The following is a 19120-nucleotide window of genomic DNA, read 5'->3' as shown; positions in this document are numbered from 1 at the left end:
GCAATAACAGCCAAATCATTGACACACACTGCTCACTTGATATAGAGTTTCTGGCAGTATCGTGTAGACCCTTCTATCTACCGAGAGAGCTCACTGTGGTCATTGTGGTTGCTGTTTACGTTCCACTGGATGCTAACGTTAGCGTAGCGCTAAATCTCCTGCCCGCTGCTATCAATTAACAGCAGCCTGCACAGCCCGACGGAGCTTTTATCGTCGCCGGCGACTTTAACAAGGCATGCTTAAGGACTGTACTTCCCAAATTTTTCAATACGTTGACTTAGCAATCAGAGGAAAAACACTGGACCGTGTGTACAGTAAGATCAAACATCTAGTTGGATCCGGCCATCTCTGTCTGTCCCTTATCCTCCCATACACCCCCCTCCGGAGGAAAACAAAGCCTATGCAATCGAGGACAGTACAAACATCTTCTTTGTTCCTTTATCTCTTTGTTTTCTTTATCCTCATTGTAAAATGTGGTCCTGGAGTGCCACGTCCAATTTCGTTGTCACAATATATTCAACCCATGTTGTAACAATGACAATAAAGGTATGTTCTATTCTGTTCTACCCCGTCTCTCTTCGCCTGTCTCTGCCTTTGTGTTAAAAGCTAAATGTCAACAAAACACTCTGCCAATGAGAATGCCACTGCCCCCTAGTGGAGTGGAGGTTCAACTTCACTTTATTCTGGGAAAGTTAAATAAAAAAAAAAAAAAAAAAAACTATCATGAATTCTTGTGATTTTCTTGGAAATATAATTTCTGACTGGCATGATGTTTAGTGGGTGACAACCTTTTTTTTTAACTCATTCTCCACAATACTGCAACCCAACTTAGTCATTTTAATAGTATGCTACTTTAGCTAATATGGGTACATACATTATAAAGTTTACTTCAGGCTTTTCATTCTTTTGTTATTCTGTTTTGGGTCCTATAGACATTTTGGGTCGCCGACCCCTTTTCATCAACTCACCGTACACATAGACTTGACTTGGAACCAGCGCAGGATTCCCGGGAGCTTGTAGGCCGTGGAGTAGGTGGTCCTCTCGATCCACATGTTCTACACACAAAAACCGAAGCGGGATGTATGGTCTTAGACCCGGGCCATAAACCCTGGGTGACGCCAGGCTGTGAGACTCAATAAAATGCGACCATTTTTTGCCAGCATTGGAGAATTCAAATTCAATCAAATGAATTCAACTGCCCAACCCTCATTTAACTGCATAAGAGATAGAGATAGATAGAGAGACAGAGAGAGATAGAAAGATAGAGATATAGATAGAAAGACAGAGAGAGAGACAGAGACAGAGAGAGACACAGAGATAGAGATAGAGAGATGGATAGATAGATATAGATAGATAGGCTTTTACTCCCCCGGGTGGAGTAAAAGAGCCTCATGGCATGAGGAAGAAATGATCTCAGTCTGTCCGTGGAACAAGACTGTGACAGCAGTCTGTCGCTGAAGCTGCTCTTCCATTTGGAGATGATAAAATAATAAAACAAAAACTCGCAAAAAAAAAAAATACAAAAAAATAGCGAACTTCATAGGCAAGATAAATTAATAAACAAACAAAACAAACCCAGAGCTTGTGGCTTGTGTTTAATAATTAGAACCAGTTTTGGGTCATAGAAACTCCTAAAGGGTCAGTGAGTCATATTTAGTGCCCCCTAGTGGCAAAAAAAAACAACCTCCGTTCAAGTAGAAAAAAATATTGAATTAAATAATAGGCCAAAAAAAACCCTGTACTACCATACCAATGTTACTTTTTGTCATTCTTTATAAGTCAAGAAATGTATTTGACGTCGCAATTCTCAAACTGACAAATGAAGTTCCTTTAAATAACTGCCCCGCCCTCATTTGACTACACTATTTCAACTCTTGATGAGAACTAAGCCAGAAAAAAAAAACATAAAATAAAATAATCAAAAAACAGGATGGAAACTTACAGCAAATTCGTTCTCCGGGTCTTTTTCGCCTTTCCTCACCGGGCGGGAATACTGGAATTCGTGAACTTCGTTGACGGCGTAAAAGCTTCGAAAGGCACAGAAAAGAAAGGCACTCACAGACGGCACCAGACGTTAAAGCACAGGTGCCAAAGGGGCGGCCCGCGGGCCAAATCAGGCCCGCTAAGGGATTGAATCCGGCCCACGAGACAACACTCAGAGAAGCGCAAGAGAAAAACAAGTTTGATGTTGCCAAAGCCAGGTGCCTCGAACAAAGACACTGTACTTGTATTTTTTTCTCTCTCTCTCTCTTTCTGTCTCTCTCCCTCTTTTCCACCCCTTTTCTCCCACTCTCTGTCTCTTTCACTCTCTGTGTCTTTTTAACTTCTTTTGCTCTAACTTCCTTTTTCCTTCTCTTTTCTCTTTCTTCCTACCCTTCGTGCTTTCTTTTCTCTTTTCTCTCCCTCTGTCTTTCTATTTCCCGTTTGGATTTCTTTCTTCCTCCTCCTTTCTTTTCCCCTTCTCTCATGACTTTTTATCTCTTTTGTTTCTCACGCAATATCTGCCTCTCTCTTTTTCCCGCCCTCTCTCCTTGTCCCTCCCTCTTTCTCTTATTTCTTTATCTCTCTTTTTCTTTCTCTTTAATCTACTAGTCCAGCCCCCGACAGAATGTTTGTTCTATCGTGTGGCCCCCGAGTTCAAAGGAGTTTGACACCCCTGCGTTAGAGGGATGACTCCAATAAGGAAGAACGAAATAAAGCGGGGGAGCGTCGGGTCAACTCAGTCAACTAATAGATTATTAAGGGAGCAAATGTAACGCTCCGCTGATCTAATTAAACCCGGTGAGCTCTTTGGGCAAAGCGAGGTCGAAGGCATGCTTTGGAAAATCTGGCATGCAAAAAGGAAAGCGGGTTGTGCGGGTGGACAGTGCCGGGAAAAAGTAAGTCTGCGTTTTTTGCGTATTTATCGCTCACAAAGGTTTAATTTCGTCAAAACGAAACAACGCAGAAATACAGCATGCACTTTACAAACATTGATTCCATTTATTGAGGCACAAAAAAAAATCTGTGAAAGTCATTGCCCCCCCTTGTTAAGTCACAAAGTAACCGTGACCAAGCGCAGTTTTGGGAAAGCCGAGTTCAACTCCAAAATGGAATGCTAACACGTGTGTGGGATTAAGAAATCACTTCAATTGAATCTGTTAGATGAAGTGACAAAAGCTACACAACTTCAAGAACAAAATTGACATCACCCAAATAATTCCAGAAGATATTAGAAAAAGTCATTGAAATCTATCAAGAAATGTCACAAAGCCATTTTCAAGGCTGTAGGGCTCCAGCGAACCACTGTCAAAGCCATTATCCACAAAAGGAGAAAAAAGTGGAAAACCATCTGAGGAGTGGTTAAACAACAAGGATTACTCCGAGAGTGGGACGAAGGCTTATCCTGAGGGTGACTTAAGAACCTCAAAACACATTCAAGGAACTCTAAGAAGGACACTGGCCAAAAATGACATCTATGGGACAGTTCCCAGGCGAAAACCACTGCTGTCACAAAAGAAAACAGAGTCGTCTCACATTTGCTGAAAAACATCTTGATTATCCTCAAGAACTTTGGAGAAACATTCTTTGGACTGATGGATAGATAGATACTTTATTCATCCCCGTAGGGATATCCACATTTCCAGCAGTATCCTTTTGTTGTTTATCAACAGATTAACAGGATGGCCTCAGGGTGCTGTGTTGTCGTTTAGCAACAGCGGAGTGGATGAGGTCACACGCTAGGCCAAAAGTTGGACGTCCCTGCAGCAGATGGAAATCTTTGTGCCCAGGGTGACACCGCCTCGGGTTCACATACAAACAGTCAAGATGAGTCAAAATGGAACTTTTAGGAAGGCGTGCAGCCCCTTAAATCAGACGTAAAAATGGCAAAAGAGCATGATGCCAACATTAAAGCATGATGGCGGCAGTGGGAAGGTCTGGGACTGCTTTGCTGCCTCAGGACTAGGCCAACCTGCTGTGGTTGACTGAATGATGAATTTAGGTGATAACTAGAAGATCCTGAAGGAGATCGTCCGGCAATCAAACACCAAAATGAAATTTCTGGAGTGGCCGAGTCAAAATCCAGATTTAAATCCAATTGAGATGACGTGGTGTGACCTTAAACCCTCCAATATGACAAATTTGAAACCATTTTGCAAAGAAGAGTGGGACAAAATTCCTCCACAGCATTGTGTAAGACTCATGACCAATTATCGTGAACGGTTGATTTCTTCTTATCACCGCCAAATGTGACCCAACTATTAAGTTCAAGGAGCAATGACTTTATGATCACTTTTGTGCCATAAGAAACGGAATCAATATTTCAAAAGGGAATTTCCTCGGGTAAAATTGGTTTGAGGATCAGAAACCGTATTTTGCTATCTTAGGGCCTTACCTGAGGATTTGTTCCGCCACGGGCTTGTTCTGGAACTTGGCGGGTAAATCCAGGATGGGTTTCACCGTGAAACACTGAATGTCTTCACGCACAAACATTAAGGAATTGGATCAAATATACACTGAAAACGTTGGAGCCAATTGCGGCACACAGGATGGTCGTTTTAGGCCTGCGCCTTTGTAGGAAAGTGGAGCGAGAGAGAGGGAGAGAGAGAGAAAGAGGGAAAGAGAGAAAGAGACAGAGAGAGGAAGAGAGAGAGAGTGTGAGAGTGAAAGAGAGCAAAAAAGAGAGAGAAAGGAAGAGAAAGAAAGAGAAAGAGAGAACGAGAGACAACTTTGTAGGAGAGAGCGAGAGCAAGAGAAAGAATATTGAGGTAGAGACAAAAAAAGAGAGACAGAAGTTTGAAAGAGAATTTTGAGAGAGCGACAGCATTAAAAGGGAGAAAGTGAGAGAATTTCAAGAGAGAGTATTACAAGCAATCAAGAGAGAGAGAGAGAGAGAGAGAGAGAGAGAGAGAGAGAGAGAGAGAGAGAGAGACAGAGAGAGACACAGAGAGAGAGAGAGAGAGAGAGAGAGAGAGAGAGAGAGAGAGACAGAGAGAGAAATACATTTTTGAAAGAATTTTGAGGAAAAGAAAATGGAGAGCAAGAGAAAGAAAATTGAGGAAGAGACAGAAAGAGAGAAAATTTTGAGAGAGCGACAGCATTGAGAGGGAGGAAGTGAGTGAGAATTTCAAGAGAGTATTACAAGCAATCAAGAAAGAGCGAGAGAGAAAAAAAAGAGGGAAAGAGAGAGAAATTTGTAGGGAGAGAGTTTTTGAAAGGGGGGAGAGAGAATTTAGAGAAACACATTTTCGGAAAGAATTTTGAGAAAAAGAAAATGGAGAGCAAGAAAAAGAATATTGAGGGAGAGACAGAAAAAGAGAGAGAGATTTTTGAGAGAGCGACAGCATTGAGTGGGAAGAAGAGAGAATTTTAAGAGAGAGTGTTACAAGCAATCAAGAGAGCGAGAGAAAGAGCGAGAGAGAGCGAGAGAGAGCGAGAGAAAGAGCGAGAGCGAGAGAATTTTGAGAAGCCATATCTGAGACTAGCCAACAAAGGAAAAAAAAAATCATCTGGGCAAAAGAACACAGATATTGGGCAGCAAAAGAGAAGTGTGACCCTTTTCATGTTAAACACCAAATTGTCCGGGTGAGCCCAAACCTCGGAACGGTAGCGTGCATCCGAAATTAGGTCGAAAAAGAAAGTGTTTGGAGCGAGGATACATTGTCCGTGGGAGTTCTTGATGTCGTGGCCGGGCGGCGTGGTGGTCTTCATCTTTTCGGCGTTTGGGAATTGCGTGAGGAGACGGGCCTCAAAGTCCTCCCAGCGCTCGTACTCCTTGCCGCGGTAGATGAACATTTTATTCTGAGTGGAGGAAAAACATACTTGATGACATTTACTCTGGATTTTTTTTTCGCATCATTTAGCGCTTTTTCAAGTAACGTCTAACTATTTAGTCCTTTAAATGCATAAATACTTTGATTATAGAAACACTTTAGATAGATAAATGTCTAGATAGATGTCTACATAGATAGAGATACCATAGATACCATAAAGATAGATAGATGGATACCATAGGGCGATAGATATAGATAGATGTCTAGATAGAGAAACCATAGAGAGATAGATAGAGATAGATAGATGTCTAGATAGATGTCTAGATAGATGTCTAGATAGATAGAGATACCATAGATACCATAAAGATAGAAAAATAGATAGATAGATAGATAGATAGATAGATAGATATAGATAGATGTCTAGATAGATAGAGATACCATAGAGAGATAGATAGATGTCTAGATAGAGATAGATAGGTGTTTAGATAGATGTCTAGATAGATAGAGATACCATAGAGAGATAGAGATAGATAGACAGATAGAGATACCATTGAGCGATAGAGAGATGTCTAGATAGATAGAGATACCATTGATACCATAGAAGGATAGAGATAAATAGATATATAGATAGATTGATAGATAGTCTAGATAGATAGATAGATGTCTAGATAGATGGATAGAGATACCATAAAGAGATGGATCAATAGAGATAGATAGATAGATACATGTCTAAATAGATGTCTAGATAGATAGATGAATAGAGATACCATAAAGAGATAGATTGATAGTTTATTCATCTCCGTAGGGAAATTCCCACTTCCAGCAGTATCCTTGTGTTGAAAATAAAATAAGAAAATAAAAGATATAGAATACAAAAATACCCAATATAACGTGTTGCTATAAAGTATTTAAATAGTGCCACGGAAAATACACGCTGTCATAAAAATAGGGTCATATGCAAATGTGGGGTTTCATGTGGGCTTTTACTCCCCCGGGGGAAGTTAAAGAGCCTCATGGCATGAAGAAGAAATGATCTCCTCAGTCTTCTCTTAATGGGAGAAAGAGCCATTAATATGTCACACAAGCAAAGGGACATCAAAGTTTGCTTTTCACCAAACATATGAAAGCCACAAGTCATGCAACGTAATACAAAATAGTTTTCCCGGCCTTTCATAGGCATAACGTCTGCCAACTTTAGAGTTGATTGTGATTGATCAGGGTTCCTACAGCTTCAATTTCAGACTTTGAAAGACTTTTTGAATGCCTTTTGAAATCAAATTAAAGACACCATTGTTACCGTATTTTCCGCACTATAAGGCGCACCGGGTTATAGGGCGCACCCTAAAAAAATAGTTTTTGGTCCTATATTTGACATACATAAGGCGCACCGGATGATAAGGCGCTACAATGGGAACGTCGACAAAACAGTCGGATGATTCAGTCCAACTGATTACCCCCTTAACATTCCCAAAGCTTGCAAAGAAGCAAATACGTGTTGTAGACACGTGCGGATGCGGTGTCCGTACCATGTCACTCAAATGCATCGTTCCATCATTCGGAAGGTTAAAAACTTGGGATTCAAGAAATGCCGACCATTCCTTAGTTTCTATTTTCTTTTTCGCTCGCAACTTTACTGTGCATATGACAATAAACACTTGGAATTGAATTGAATTTCAAAATAGACACTCCATTCCATCCATTATCTGCACCGCTTATCACAGAAACATCGAGTTCAGTCTGAAACAAGATACAGGAATAATATATAGCCGGAGTAGCTCACCGAAGTCGTTGTGTTCAATAATAATGTGCAACCGTGGTCCTCTTATATCAGTGAGTGTAGTAAGTCCAGGAGAATAAAAATATTTACAAATACAGAATAGTAAAAAAATGCTTTCTGTATGCCGTCAACCACGTGCTATACACATTCATCTTTTTCGGCCGATTGCAGGCTTTGTTTTGCCGTTTAAGCCAATGCCAGCCTGTAAATGATAAAAAGGATCCGCCCTTTGACCTCCGAATAACTTTAGCCAATAGTGACCGATTCAAATGATGATTGACACATTGGTTAGCCAATGAAACGCCGGTAAATAAATCCCAGCATACACCGCGGACGACTTGGCGTTCGGGGGAAAATCGAGTCGGCGGCTGCAAGTTAGTTGGAAGACTTTGCGACTTAATATTGATCCATATATAAGGCGCACTGTATTATAAGGCGCATGGTCAGCTTTTGAAAAAAATAAAGGCTTTTAGGTGCGCCTTATAGTACGGAAAATACGGTAACCCTCCTGACTGTGCATCCCATTTTGTATGACTTTTTAGGTAATGTGAGGAGTGGGAATCTTTGCGCGATAAGAAATGCGATTAGAAAAAAAAAACCAACTGAGCTGGAGTTCTCCCCCCAACCGGACTGCTTGAATGATTTTGCTTGCTGCATGCAAAGCTCACGCCTCAATTCCCAAATTAATTAAGGGGAAGCGCGTCATGCTCGGGGCCTGATGGGAAGAGAAAAAAAAGCAAAAAAAAAAAAAAAGTGACACTGCAAATACATCACCGTTTTTAGCTGCGATTGCATATTTATGACAAAGCTCATTCTGATTTTAGGGTTCCTACATCTTAAGGTAAGTTGAAGACTTTTTAACGTCCTTTGAAATGAAATTTAAGACCGAGACTACAAAAAACACGCGCACGCAATTGAAACAAAGACACCACAGGAATGAGAGGCCATTTTAAGTAAATGTTCATCTAAAAAAATGTCTTTTGGTTCAGTTAAAAACGTTCCATCTGAAAAACCTATTACTCTCCAAAGTTTTAGACATGAAAAACAAAAGAAATGAAAAGAATCAGTGTCTGAAATAACGTCTTTATTCAAATTTCGCAATCTTCGTTCCGTTTGGAAATTTCGGAATTTCGGTTCGTTTGGCATTCTGCATACTCGGCAGCCTGCATCGAATAACTCGATGCTTCCGGACTTTCCCGAGCGTTATAAGGTTGCGCATTTTCATATTGTTTTCCAAAGTAGAGGCACAGAGACCTCAAGAAAAATGGAGAAGTGGTTAGGAATCGAGCCAACACTTCAGCCCCGGAAGAAAGATTCAAAAGAAGCTACCAAAATGGATGACGCTACAAAACGTAAACGTGCATTAAAAGCATTGTGGAAAGAGTGGTGAGGAATCAAGGCAAAACCACAGCCCCAGAAGAAAGGTTCAAAAGAAGCTAACAAAATGTATGACGCTCCAAAACGTAAACGTGCATTGAAAGCATCGTGGAAAGAGTGGTGAGGAATCAAGGCAAAACCTCAGCCCCAGAAGAAAGATTCAAAAGAAGCTAACAAAATGTATGACGCTCCAAAACGTAAACGTGCATTGAAAGCATCGTGGAAAGGAGTTCAGGTGGCTTGTAGCAGACGACACAACGCAAACATTGCATGAATGAAGAGGAGTCAATACAGGTAAATACTACTGACTACTAATACTATGACTACTATTTCCAAGGAACTATTCTGCTCCGTTCATGAAGCATTTTTATAATGATGCAGCTAAATCTTTTTAGTTCAAACAGATACAAATCTTATTTTAAGACTTTTGAAAATCGGATTTAAGACACTTCAGGCCTTATTTTTTCGAAGAACAAATTCAATGCCTTTCATCAAGACTTTTCAAGGATCCGCGGGTTATTAAGAAGACTAAAAATGATGCCAGCATTCTCACTCTCCACCATCTGAATTTTGTTACACTCAATTTTCTTGAAAACACCATCAGGTTTTTAAAACAGTCAAAAGTTGAATTGCATATCAATTCTAAAAACGTACCCTGAAAAATGGACTTTTCTGACCTTTTCATATCTTCACAATATTTTTTTTTTTACCCAACAATGTTACGCTTAATTCCCGATCCGGATTGTTTAGATATGTATATATATATATATATATATATATATATATATATATATATATATATAGTCCAGGGTGTCCCCTGCCCGATGATTGCTGGGATGGGCTCCAGCATCCCCGCGACCCTACTGAGGATAAGCGGTGCAGCTGATGAGATGAGATATATATATATAAATAGATATATATATGTATCTATATATATTTATAAATAGATACATATATAGAGATAGATAGATAGATAGATAGATAAACTTTATTCATACCTGTAGGGAAATTCACAAAAATTGCAACAGGGAACATTCAATGATACAGAAATACTTTAAGGCGTTTTTTTTTAAATCTGTGGGAATTGTGGTGTATTTTGGACTAAATATTTCACAAAGTTGGATTCTCTGGATTGTCCTGGATGTGACAAGACCATATTTGCGGGTAATCCTATAATAATCTGACTGCGGGAGCATGTTGCTGGTGAGCATGACTGAATTGAGAGTTTTGGGGTATCTTGTTTCAGACCGATGGTGATGTTTCTACGATAAGTACATTTTGAATTATCGTATCTTCAATTTTAAGAGTAGAAGCTTTCCGATAATACGCGGCACGGCGTGTTTCAGTAGCTGGTGATATTGTGAAGACGCCAACAGTCTGACGGGGTTAACGTCCGATTTTATTCTCTTATTTAGACTCGGCGGCCATATTTTGACGCCAAAGTCAAAGAATCAAAGTGAAGGGCAAAGGAGAAGTGGCAAATCTCAAAAACGAGACAAGAGGACCTCATCAGAGAGGAAGTTTTCAATCCAAGATCAGACGAGAATAATTTGCCGTCTGGCGAGACACATGAAAGGATCAAATTGCCGATGAGAGATGAATCGTTTCTCTAAAGTGGACCTTCACCATTTCTTTAGGGCTTCTTTGCTGGCTGCGTGAGCAATGTTCCCTGGAATTTTCCTTAGGGGTCTGAGCGTTGACACAAAGTGGGTGAGCAACGCTTGAAACAACAGTGAGCACCCGCAATCCCAAGTGTGGCAACTAAATCATCATCAAACATGTCCAAAATTTGACATCAAGTTACATTTTGCTGAGTTTCCGGCAATGCAAAAAAATGTTTTCACTTTTGAATGAATTGACTCATGTACGATTGCAAAGCTTGCAAACGTCATTTGTTTTTACATTTCTCTCACAAGATTTCCATTTCTTTTTTTCCCCTGGTATCTTTTGTCACATTATACTAACATTTTTAGTCGGTTGCACGATACACAACTGTATTTAATCACATTTTTTAGTGGAAGTACAATGTTGGCAACACGATTCACTTGATATCATTGGAAATTATTTACATTACACAAACTTTTTCCTCTTTTTCCGTTTTTTCTACTTTTTTAAAATTTTTTTTTTTTTAAAAATCTCATTACGTTTATTTTTTCCCAGCACTTTTTTGTTCTCTATTACCTTGTTTGCCTTTATCTGCTTCTTTCTTTTCTTCAGGCTTTTTTCCTGAATTTTTCCTGCTCTTTTTTCTCTTTTTGTTTCGTTTTTTTTCTCAGCCTTTCACTACTTTTTCATTTTGGTGGTACAGTAACGCCTTGTTTATCGCGGTTAACGGGGACCAAAACCACCCGCGAAAAGTGAAAATCCGCTAAGTAGCGACGCCCCTTCAAAAATGCTTCAAAAACCTCATTGGAAATGTTGAAATCCAAGCTTAAAACACACTTCTACTCTATAGCATATGAATAACCTATATTTTTTTGTTGACAATATTTCAGTACTATTTGTAATTGCAACATCCATTGCAGCCTGGTCATCCTGAAAGGGGATTACATGTTACCACATGTGCGGTCCCTTCTCAAGGTTTCTTCATTTTCCTCATGTTGAGGTTTTTGAGTTTTTCCTTGCCCTCATGTTGGTTCCAGATCAGGGGATAGTGTCATAATAGTCTGAAATAATAGTGTGCAATAACCTGTGCAGCCTTTTGAAACTCTTTGTGATTAAGGGCGTCGCAAATAAAAATGACTTGACTTGAGAAACTTGGCAAGTATTTCAAGCATTTCACTATAAATTCAACCCTTGAAAACTCCTGATAATTCAAGTCTTTTCAGGGACTCTTCAGAAGGCGCAAGAATCCTGCTTGTAAAGTCGCCTACTCACCCGCAGGAAGGAGGGGAATCCCATGCCGTAGTAGCCCACGGCAAAGTAGTCGGGTTTTGGCCGGATCACCTTGACGATGTTCTCGTAGAACTGGGCTTGTTTTCGCTGTGGATACAAAAACGAGTTGATCTCACGTATGATCTCAAATCAAGTGTTTCCAAGTCATGGTGGGTGGACAGTCGACAGGGGTCTGAAGCATACCTGCCAAGCTGTAGGTTTTTGCCGTACCGAGTACCGTAAATTCCGGACTATAAGCCGCTACTTTTTTCCCTAACTTTCAACCCTGCGGCTTATTCACTGAAAGTTATATTATTATTATTGGAGCTTTGAAAACTCTCTCGGTGTACCGTCTTTCTTTGTAAATATGTGCAACCCATGTATAATATGGATTTGCAACTGTATATTCTTGTCATGTATTTATTTTAGACACTTATTCTGATATGTTTTGCACGGGTGTACGAAAAAGGAGGGGTGGAACAAACGCGGGGTGCCGAGTTTAAGTGGGGACCGCTAAAGGTGAGGGACAGACAAGGAAAGAAGAGGGGGTAAAAAGTTGGTTAAAGAAAAAGGAGTTGCGGGAGTAAATGTGTTCATCTGATATATTTTTCCCACCCTTACCTTTGGAAATATGCACTTTTTTCCTTGGATTACTTTCAACGGGACCCGGACTCTGCAGGTCTGCATCAAACCTTAAGTACCGGTATCATTTTGCCGGCTGTGATTTTTGGACTGTGGACTTTAATGAAGGACATTTAGTTTCAATTGCGGGACTTAATTCAGATTCAGATTCAGTTTATTGTCAATCGTGTACACGTGTATACAGAACGAAATGTCGATACATCTGACCCGCACAGTTTCTTTGAACGTCAGCCGGGATAGATAAGATTAACCATGTCTTCGTCAGAATTTTAGCGCAACAGTTCGTCATCTCGCGGTTCGATGCCACTTCCAGTTGTTAAATGTCGGGTTTGGGTTAATTTTGTGTTTGTGTTACATTTTTAAATGTGGGCGCATGCAGATTATATACAGGTGCGGCTTGTGTATCGGTTTTCCTCTAAAAATATGGTGGGTGCGGCTTATAATCAGGTGCGCTCTATAGTCTGAAATTTACGGTACGTTAAGACGTACAAGAAAATCTGTACGGAAAATTTGTCAATGACGGGTACCATCCGGTATACACCGACGATCACCAAACAGCCAATGAATCGAATTAAACGAGTTCGCCGCGGTAACCTCTATCTCGGTATCGTTTTTTTCGTTGTAAACGAAGTGAGCGGTTTGATGCGTCTGCTGCTGTAGTGCCTTATTTTGACTCCCCTGCAAAATCCTCCCCAACTCGTGTGATCCAACAGTCAAAAGTAACAGTAGGTAGACGTTGAATTTCATATCAATTCTAAAAACGTACCCTGAAAAGTTGGCTTTTTCTGTCGTTTTTTGATCTTAACAATATATATTTTTTTTTTTAACCCAACAATGTTACACTTAATTCCTGGTCCGGATTGTTTCGTAAAAATATTGTGTTTGGAATATTGGAATATAAAGATACAAACATGGCGACTGCGCATGGATACATGCTTGCGGCTCGTAGCTCTCCAGCTAACCTTCTATTTATTGCTGTTCTCTTGTCTTTTTTGCTTTCACTTTTGGACACATGTGTGGCTAAAACCACTTACAGTAGGGACGAACTTATTCGGTTGGGTGAGCGTCTACATTTCGACTTTTCGGGCACTTTTTATACCGCTCATGATATACCGAGCGAACTTCAAAGAGACCCGGCTTCGTTGTGGACATCCATCCCTCTTAATAAGCGGCGACGGCGGAGACGCCGTTCGGAAAGGAAACGCGGCTGCCGTGCAGGTAGATGTGTGAAGCGTGTGAAGTCTAAGCAGCAAGATGGACACGAGGATGGACGCGAGGATGTAACTAATTCCACCATTCATTCCTCGCCGGACAACCGAAGCTTTAAACTCAGCGCTCACGAACGGCCACAACGCCGGGAGCTTTTGAAGATCTCGACAAAGACTACAAAGAGTTCAGCTAAGTCAAATGATTCAGCAAAGCTAAAATTTGGTCTTTTGAATGTTAGATCCCTCGCCCCTAAAGCTTTACTTGTAGATAATATTATTCGTGATTATAAACTGAATTGTATGGGTCTTTGTGAAACGTGGTTACGCCCGGATGAGTACTTAGCGCTTAATTATGCTTCTCCCCCAGACTACCAGAGTAGTCATACAGCACGCACGCTGAAAAGGGGTGGTGGTGTTGCGCTAATCTCCGAAAAATCGCTTAAATTTAATCCACGGACCGCTAATAATTACAAAACGTTTGAGGCTCTTGTGACGCGGTCCCCTCAATTGTCAATTGATGTAATAACTATCTATCGTGCTCCTGGGCCATACACAACTTTCTTAGACGAATTCGCTGAACTTTTGTCTGAACTAGTAACCTATGCAGACAAAATTATAATTATGGGAGACTTTAATATTCATATGAATGACCCACACAGTTCACTCACTATTGCGTTTAGTTCTTTACTTGATGGATTTGGTTTTACTCAACTAGTTGATTTGCCAACCCATAAAAATGGGAACACGCTAGACTTGATTCTGACTCGAGGAGTTTTAACCTCAAACATTATGGTGCTACCGTGTACTACCGTTATCTCCGATCATTATTTAGTGACATTTGAGGTGCTAACTAAATGTAGTGTTAAAAAAGCTGAAGGATTTAGCGGACGCAATATAAGCACTGGCACAGTTTCTGAGCTCCTTGAACTCCTTCCTGAAGCAGTTGCGTCCTTTCCTAAATACACTGGCTCGATTGACTCACTCACGAATGAGTTCAATACCACCCTGACTAGTGTGATGGATACCATAGCGCCCTTAAAACTAAAATCACGTCCTAAAAGACGCACACCTTGGTTTACTGATGAAACTAGAACCCTTAAAAAAGAATGCAGGAAATGGGAGAGAAAATGGCGCGCTACCAAGCTTGAGGTTTTCCATCAAACCTGGTGTGATAGCTTGTTAAAGTATAAAGCGGCCCTTGCCTCTGCAAAATCGGCCTACCTTTCGAAGGTGATTGCGTCTCAAAAGAACAACCCCAAAGCCCTTTTTGACACTGTAGCATCGCTTACAAGGCAACAGACTACCGCTGATAGTTCGACACACTCTGCTCAGGACTTAATGGTCTTCTTCACTAAAAAGATTCAATGCATACAGGAAGAAATTGCTAAAGATACTATTAGTACCACTCATATTAAAGAACTGAAACTTACAGATGCACGACAGGGTGGCTGCCCAGGGAAAATGGCCGGTTTTAGTGAACTGTCACTTGATGATCTCAAACAAGTGGTGACTGCGGCCAAACCGACAACTTGCCAGTTCGACCCGCTCCCAGGTTCACTTATTAAAAGTCTTTTTAGCGTCATTGGGCCTTCAGTTCTAAATATTATAAATACATCACTCTCCTCAGGTGTAGTTCCAGCAGCTTTTAAGTCCGCCGTTATTAAACCCACACTGAAACGACCCAACCTTGATCCAGAAATCTTAAGTAATTACAGACCTGTGTCAAACCTACCTTTCCTCTCTAAAGTACTCGAAAGAGTAGTGGCACAGCAGCTGAATGCTTTCATATCTGAGAACAACCTTTTTGAATCCATGCAATCAGGATTCAGGGCTAACCACTCTACTGAGACAGCGCTGATCAAGGTAACAAATGATCTCCTAATGTCAATGGATTCTGGCGCTTCATCACTTTTGCTGCTGCTGGATCTTAGTGCTGCTTTTGACACAGTGCGCCACAATATCCTACTAGAACGGTTGGAAAAATGGATTGGTCTCTCAGGAACCGTCCTCTCGTGGTTCAGATCCTACCTCTCAGATAGGACGCACTGTGTGAAATATGGTGAAACGACATCTGAGCCCTTTAATGTTACCTGCGGTGTTCCGCAGGGTTCTGTGCTCGGCCCCCTACTTTTCAACATTTACATGCTTCCATTAGGTGATATTATCCGCAAGTACAATATCAGCTTCCACTGCTACGCAGACGACACTCAACTATATCTTCCGTTGGAGGAATCTTCCACACTAAACTGTGGAAATTTGGAGGCCTGTCTCACTGAGATAAAAGAGTGGATGTCACTCAATTTCTTGCGTCTTAACCCTGAAAAGACCGAAATGTTAGTCATTGGTCCTTCTAAATGCCGTGACTTCTTCTCAAAAACTGCTGTGAACCTTGACAAATGTCACATCACACAGAGTGACTCAGTTAAAAATTTAGGTGTCATATTTGACCCTGATCTATCATTTGAGATGCATGTAAAGCAAATTACTAGAACTGCCTTCTTCCATCTTCGCAACATTGCTAAAATCCGTTCAATACTGTCTCAGTCTGATGCGGAAACAATAATTCATGCATTTGTTACCTCCCGTCTCGACTACTGTAATGCACTACTTTCCGGTCTCCCGAAGTCCAGAATCAAGTCTCTTCAGCTAGTACAAAATGCCGCAGCGAGGCTTTTAACTAGGACAAAAAAGTACGATCACATAACACCGATTTTGGCTAACCTGCATTGGCTCCCAGTTAGCCAAAGATGTGACTTCAAAGTTCTCTTAGTACTGTACAAAATCATACATGGACTTGCTCCCTCTTATCTTTCAGATTTGATCTGCCGCTATGTCCCGGTCCGAAGCCTACGATCTGAGAGTGCCGGTCTTCTGGTGATCCCGAGAGCAAAGAAGTCTTCTGCTGGTTCGAGAGCGTTCTCCATCCGGGCACCGGTGCTGTGGAATGCTCTTCCCCCTGAGATCCGATCTGCAACCTCAGTGGAAATGTTTAAATCTAAACTTAAAACTCACCTCTACTCTATTGCATACGAATAACCTACTCCTCTTGTCGGTTGACAATAGTCTGTGTAATATAGTGTAACAATCTGTGAAGCCCTTTGAGACTCTTCGTGATTTAGGGCTATACAAAAATAAATGACTTGACTTGACTTGAATATTTGGGCGTTTCCAAAAGAGGCCATTTGGACTAAAACTAAACTAAAGTCTTGTTCCACGGACAGACTGAGGAGATCATTTTCTTCCTCATGCCATGAGGCTCTTTAACTCCACCCGGGGGACTAAAAGCCTACGTTAAACCCCACCCCCACATTTGCATATGAGCCTATTCCAAAACGTCTGTCTGTCTGTCTTTCTTTTTTTTTTTTTTTTCTTTCTCTCTAATCTACTTGCCCGGCCCCCGAGAGAATGTTTGTTCTATCCTGAGGCCCCCAAGTTCAAATGACTTTGACAGCCCTGATTTAAACAGAGGTGGCCCGGCAGAATCCTCCCATGTATGGAAAACACTTGATTGCATTTCTGGTGATTTCTTTGTACCAGGGATGCACTCAGCTGCTCAAAGTCAAACATTTCATTCTCGTACTGCTCCGCCAGTTCCTTCCCCAGGACGATGGCTTCCTCCCACATCTGGAAGACAAAAGAAGGATGAGAAAAACGAGATCGTAGATTCCGCGGTGCCTTATGATCAGGATTGGGTAGGGTTACTTGAACTTGATTACTTTCAATGACTTTTGAATTACTCTAATACCAAATATGCTCATAACAGACAAAAGAAACTCAATGGGAATAAAATGACTCCATTTTGTGCAGGCTTGGGGAGCAACGGAATACATGGAACGGCAAAAATGATGTTGGATTTATTTTCTTTTTGTTTCCGTCGCATTTGATGTTCGTTTTGCCGGAGAGCAAAGAGATCAAAGCCAGGAGAGAAAGCTTACCACGTCTTGTGAGTCATCGTTTGATTCCTATTTAGTTTCTTTTGCCTTTTACTAGCATATTTGGTATTGGAGTCATCCAAAAGTCATTGAAAGGAATCCAGTTAAAGTAACCCAACCCAACCCTGCTTATGATCAATGCTTTAAGTGTGCGGAACCCAGGGGTGGGCATTTGGAGTCAGGGGCCGCAGTATTGGATAGGAAATGTGGCCTAGGGGCCCATCCTGGAGACCTAAAGCATTATTTTAAATTTATAAATAAATATACATGCAAATATCAATATGTTAGGCTTCTTGATATGTGTTTTTTAAAGCGATTAGTTTCATTAAATTGGTTTTGGAACGTTCACACCGCTGTTTTAAGCACTTCATTTATTATTTCGTTTTATCGTCTTGTATTTTTGTAGTATTTCTGTAGTATTCTTTAAGTACTTCCGTAGCAGTAGTTTGTGGTATTACTTTTGTTTTTCTGTAGTATTGTATCGTATTTCCCTCAAAGTATTTTGAGAATTTTCCATTTTTGTAAAATTACTGTAGTAGTATTTCTGTAGTATTTCCATTGTAGTTTGCGTAGTATTTTTTTTATTTTTTATTTTTTAGCATTTTTGTCATATTTGCCGTTTTAATTTGGAGTGTTTCTTATTATTTCTGCAAAAGTGTTTAAGTACTTTTGTAAAAGGACTTTAGTTTTATTTTTGTAGTATTTCTGTTGTATGTTTGTATTATTTCCGTAATAGTATTCGTGAACTATTTCTGTATTAAAACTGCAGTTTTAATTGACGAGTATTTTGTAGTATTTCTGTAGTATTCTTTAAGTATTTCCATAGCAGTAGTTTATGGTATTTCTTTTGTTTTTCTGTAGTATTTTATTGTATTTCCCTCAAAGTATTTTGAGAATTTTCCATTTTTGTAAAATTACTGTAGTAGTATTTCGTGGTATTTCTGTAGTATTTACATTGTAGTTTGCGTAGTATTTTCCTTTTTTTTTTTTTTTTTTTTTTTTTAGCATTTTTGTCATATTTGCCGTTTTATTTTGGAGTGTTTCTTATTATTTCTGCAGTAGTGTTTAAGTACTTTTGTAAAAGGACTTTAGTTCTATTTTTGTAGTATTTCTGTCGTATGTTTGTATTATTTCCGTAATAGTATTCGTGCACTATTTCTGTATTAAAACTGCAGTTTTAATTGACGAGTATTTTGTAGTATTTCTGCAGTTTTTCCATAGTAGTAATTCTGTGGTTGTTTTTTTTTATTATAGTAATACTGTAGTAGTGTTTTTTTGTAGTATTTCTAAAGTTTTTTGTTCTTTTCAGCACCAAATTTGATAATTATTGTGTAGGGATTTTTGTAGTATTTTAGGTTGTAGACACACAAAGGGACACTGGGGACAAACTTGGCACCAAAAATGACGTTTTTATGAGTAGTACTTTATTTCCTATGGTTAATTTATTGACATTATATAGACTTAGTGAGGTATTTGAAGGGGTAGGACGAAATAAGCATACGCATGTGCTTCCTCCTATTACGTTACATTGTTTTGGTTTAAAATGGAATTTCGTTC

The 19120-nt window shown here is 40.1% G+C and overlaps 1 protein-coding gene across 1 annotated transcript in view; it reads right to left on the bottom strand.

Moving 5' to 3' along the window:
* The window catches only part of dock1 (dedicator of cytokinesis 1), a 197617-nt gene that overhangs the window by 18550 nt on the left and 159947 nt on the right, over positions 1-19120 (bottom strand). The window contains exons 39-44 of the mRNA XM_088324183.1: positions 17166-17255; positions 11785-11889; positions 5640-5781; positions 4376-4457; positions 1943-2027; positions 969-1055 (exon numbers count right to left, since the gene is read on the bottom strand). Of these exons, the coding sequence (XP_088180309.1) occupies positions 969-1055; positions 1943-2027; positions 4376-4457; positions 5640-5781; positions 11785-11889; positions 17166-17255 (591 nt within the window). The remainder of the gene's footprint in view (positions 1-968; positions 1056-1942; positions 2028-4375; positions 4458-5639; positions 5782-11784; positions 11890-17165; positions 17256-19120) is intronic.

The sequence above is a fragment of the Urocampus carinirostris genome, chromosome 19, assembly GCF_059441175.1.
Source record: "Urocampus carinirostris isolate Australia breed hairy pipefish chromosome 19, RoL_Ucar_1.0, whole genome shotgun sequence".
NCBI lineage: Eukaryota > Metazoa > Chordata > Actinopteri > Syngnathiformes > Syngnathidae > Urocampus > Urocampus carinirostris.
Note: the sequence above shows the minus strand (reverse complement) of the source record. Positions and strands in the feature narration are given on the sequence as shown.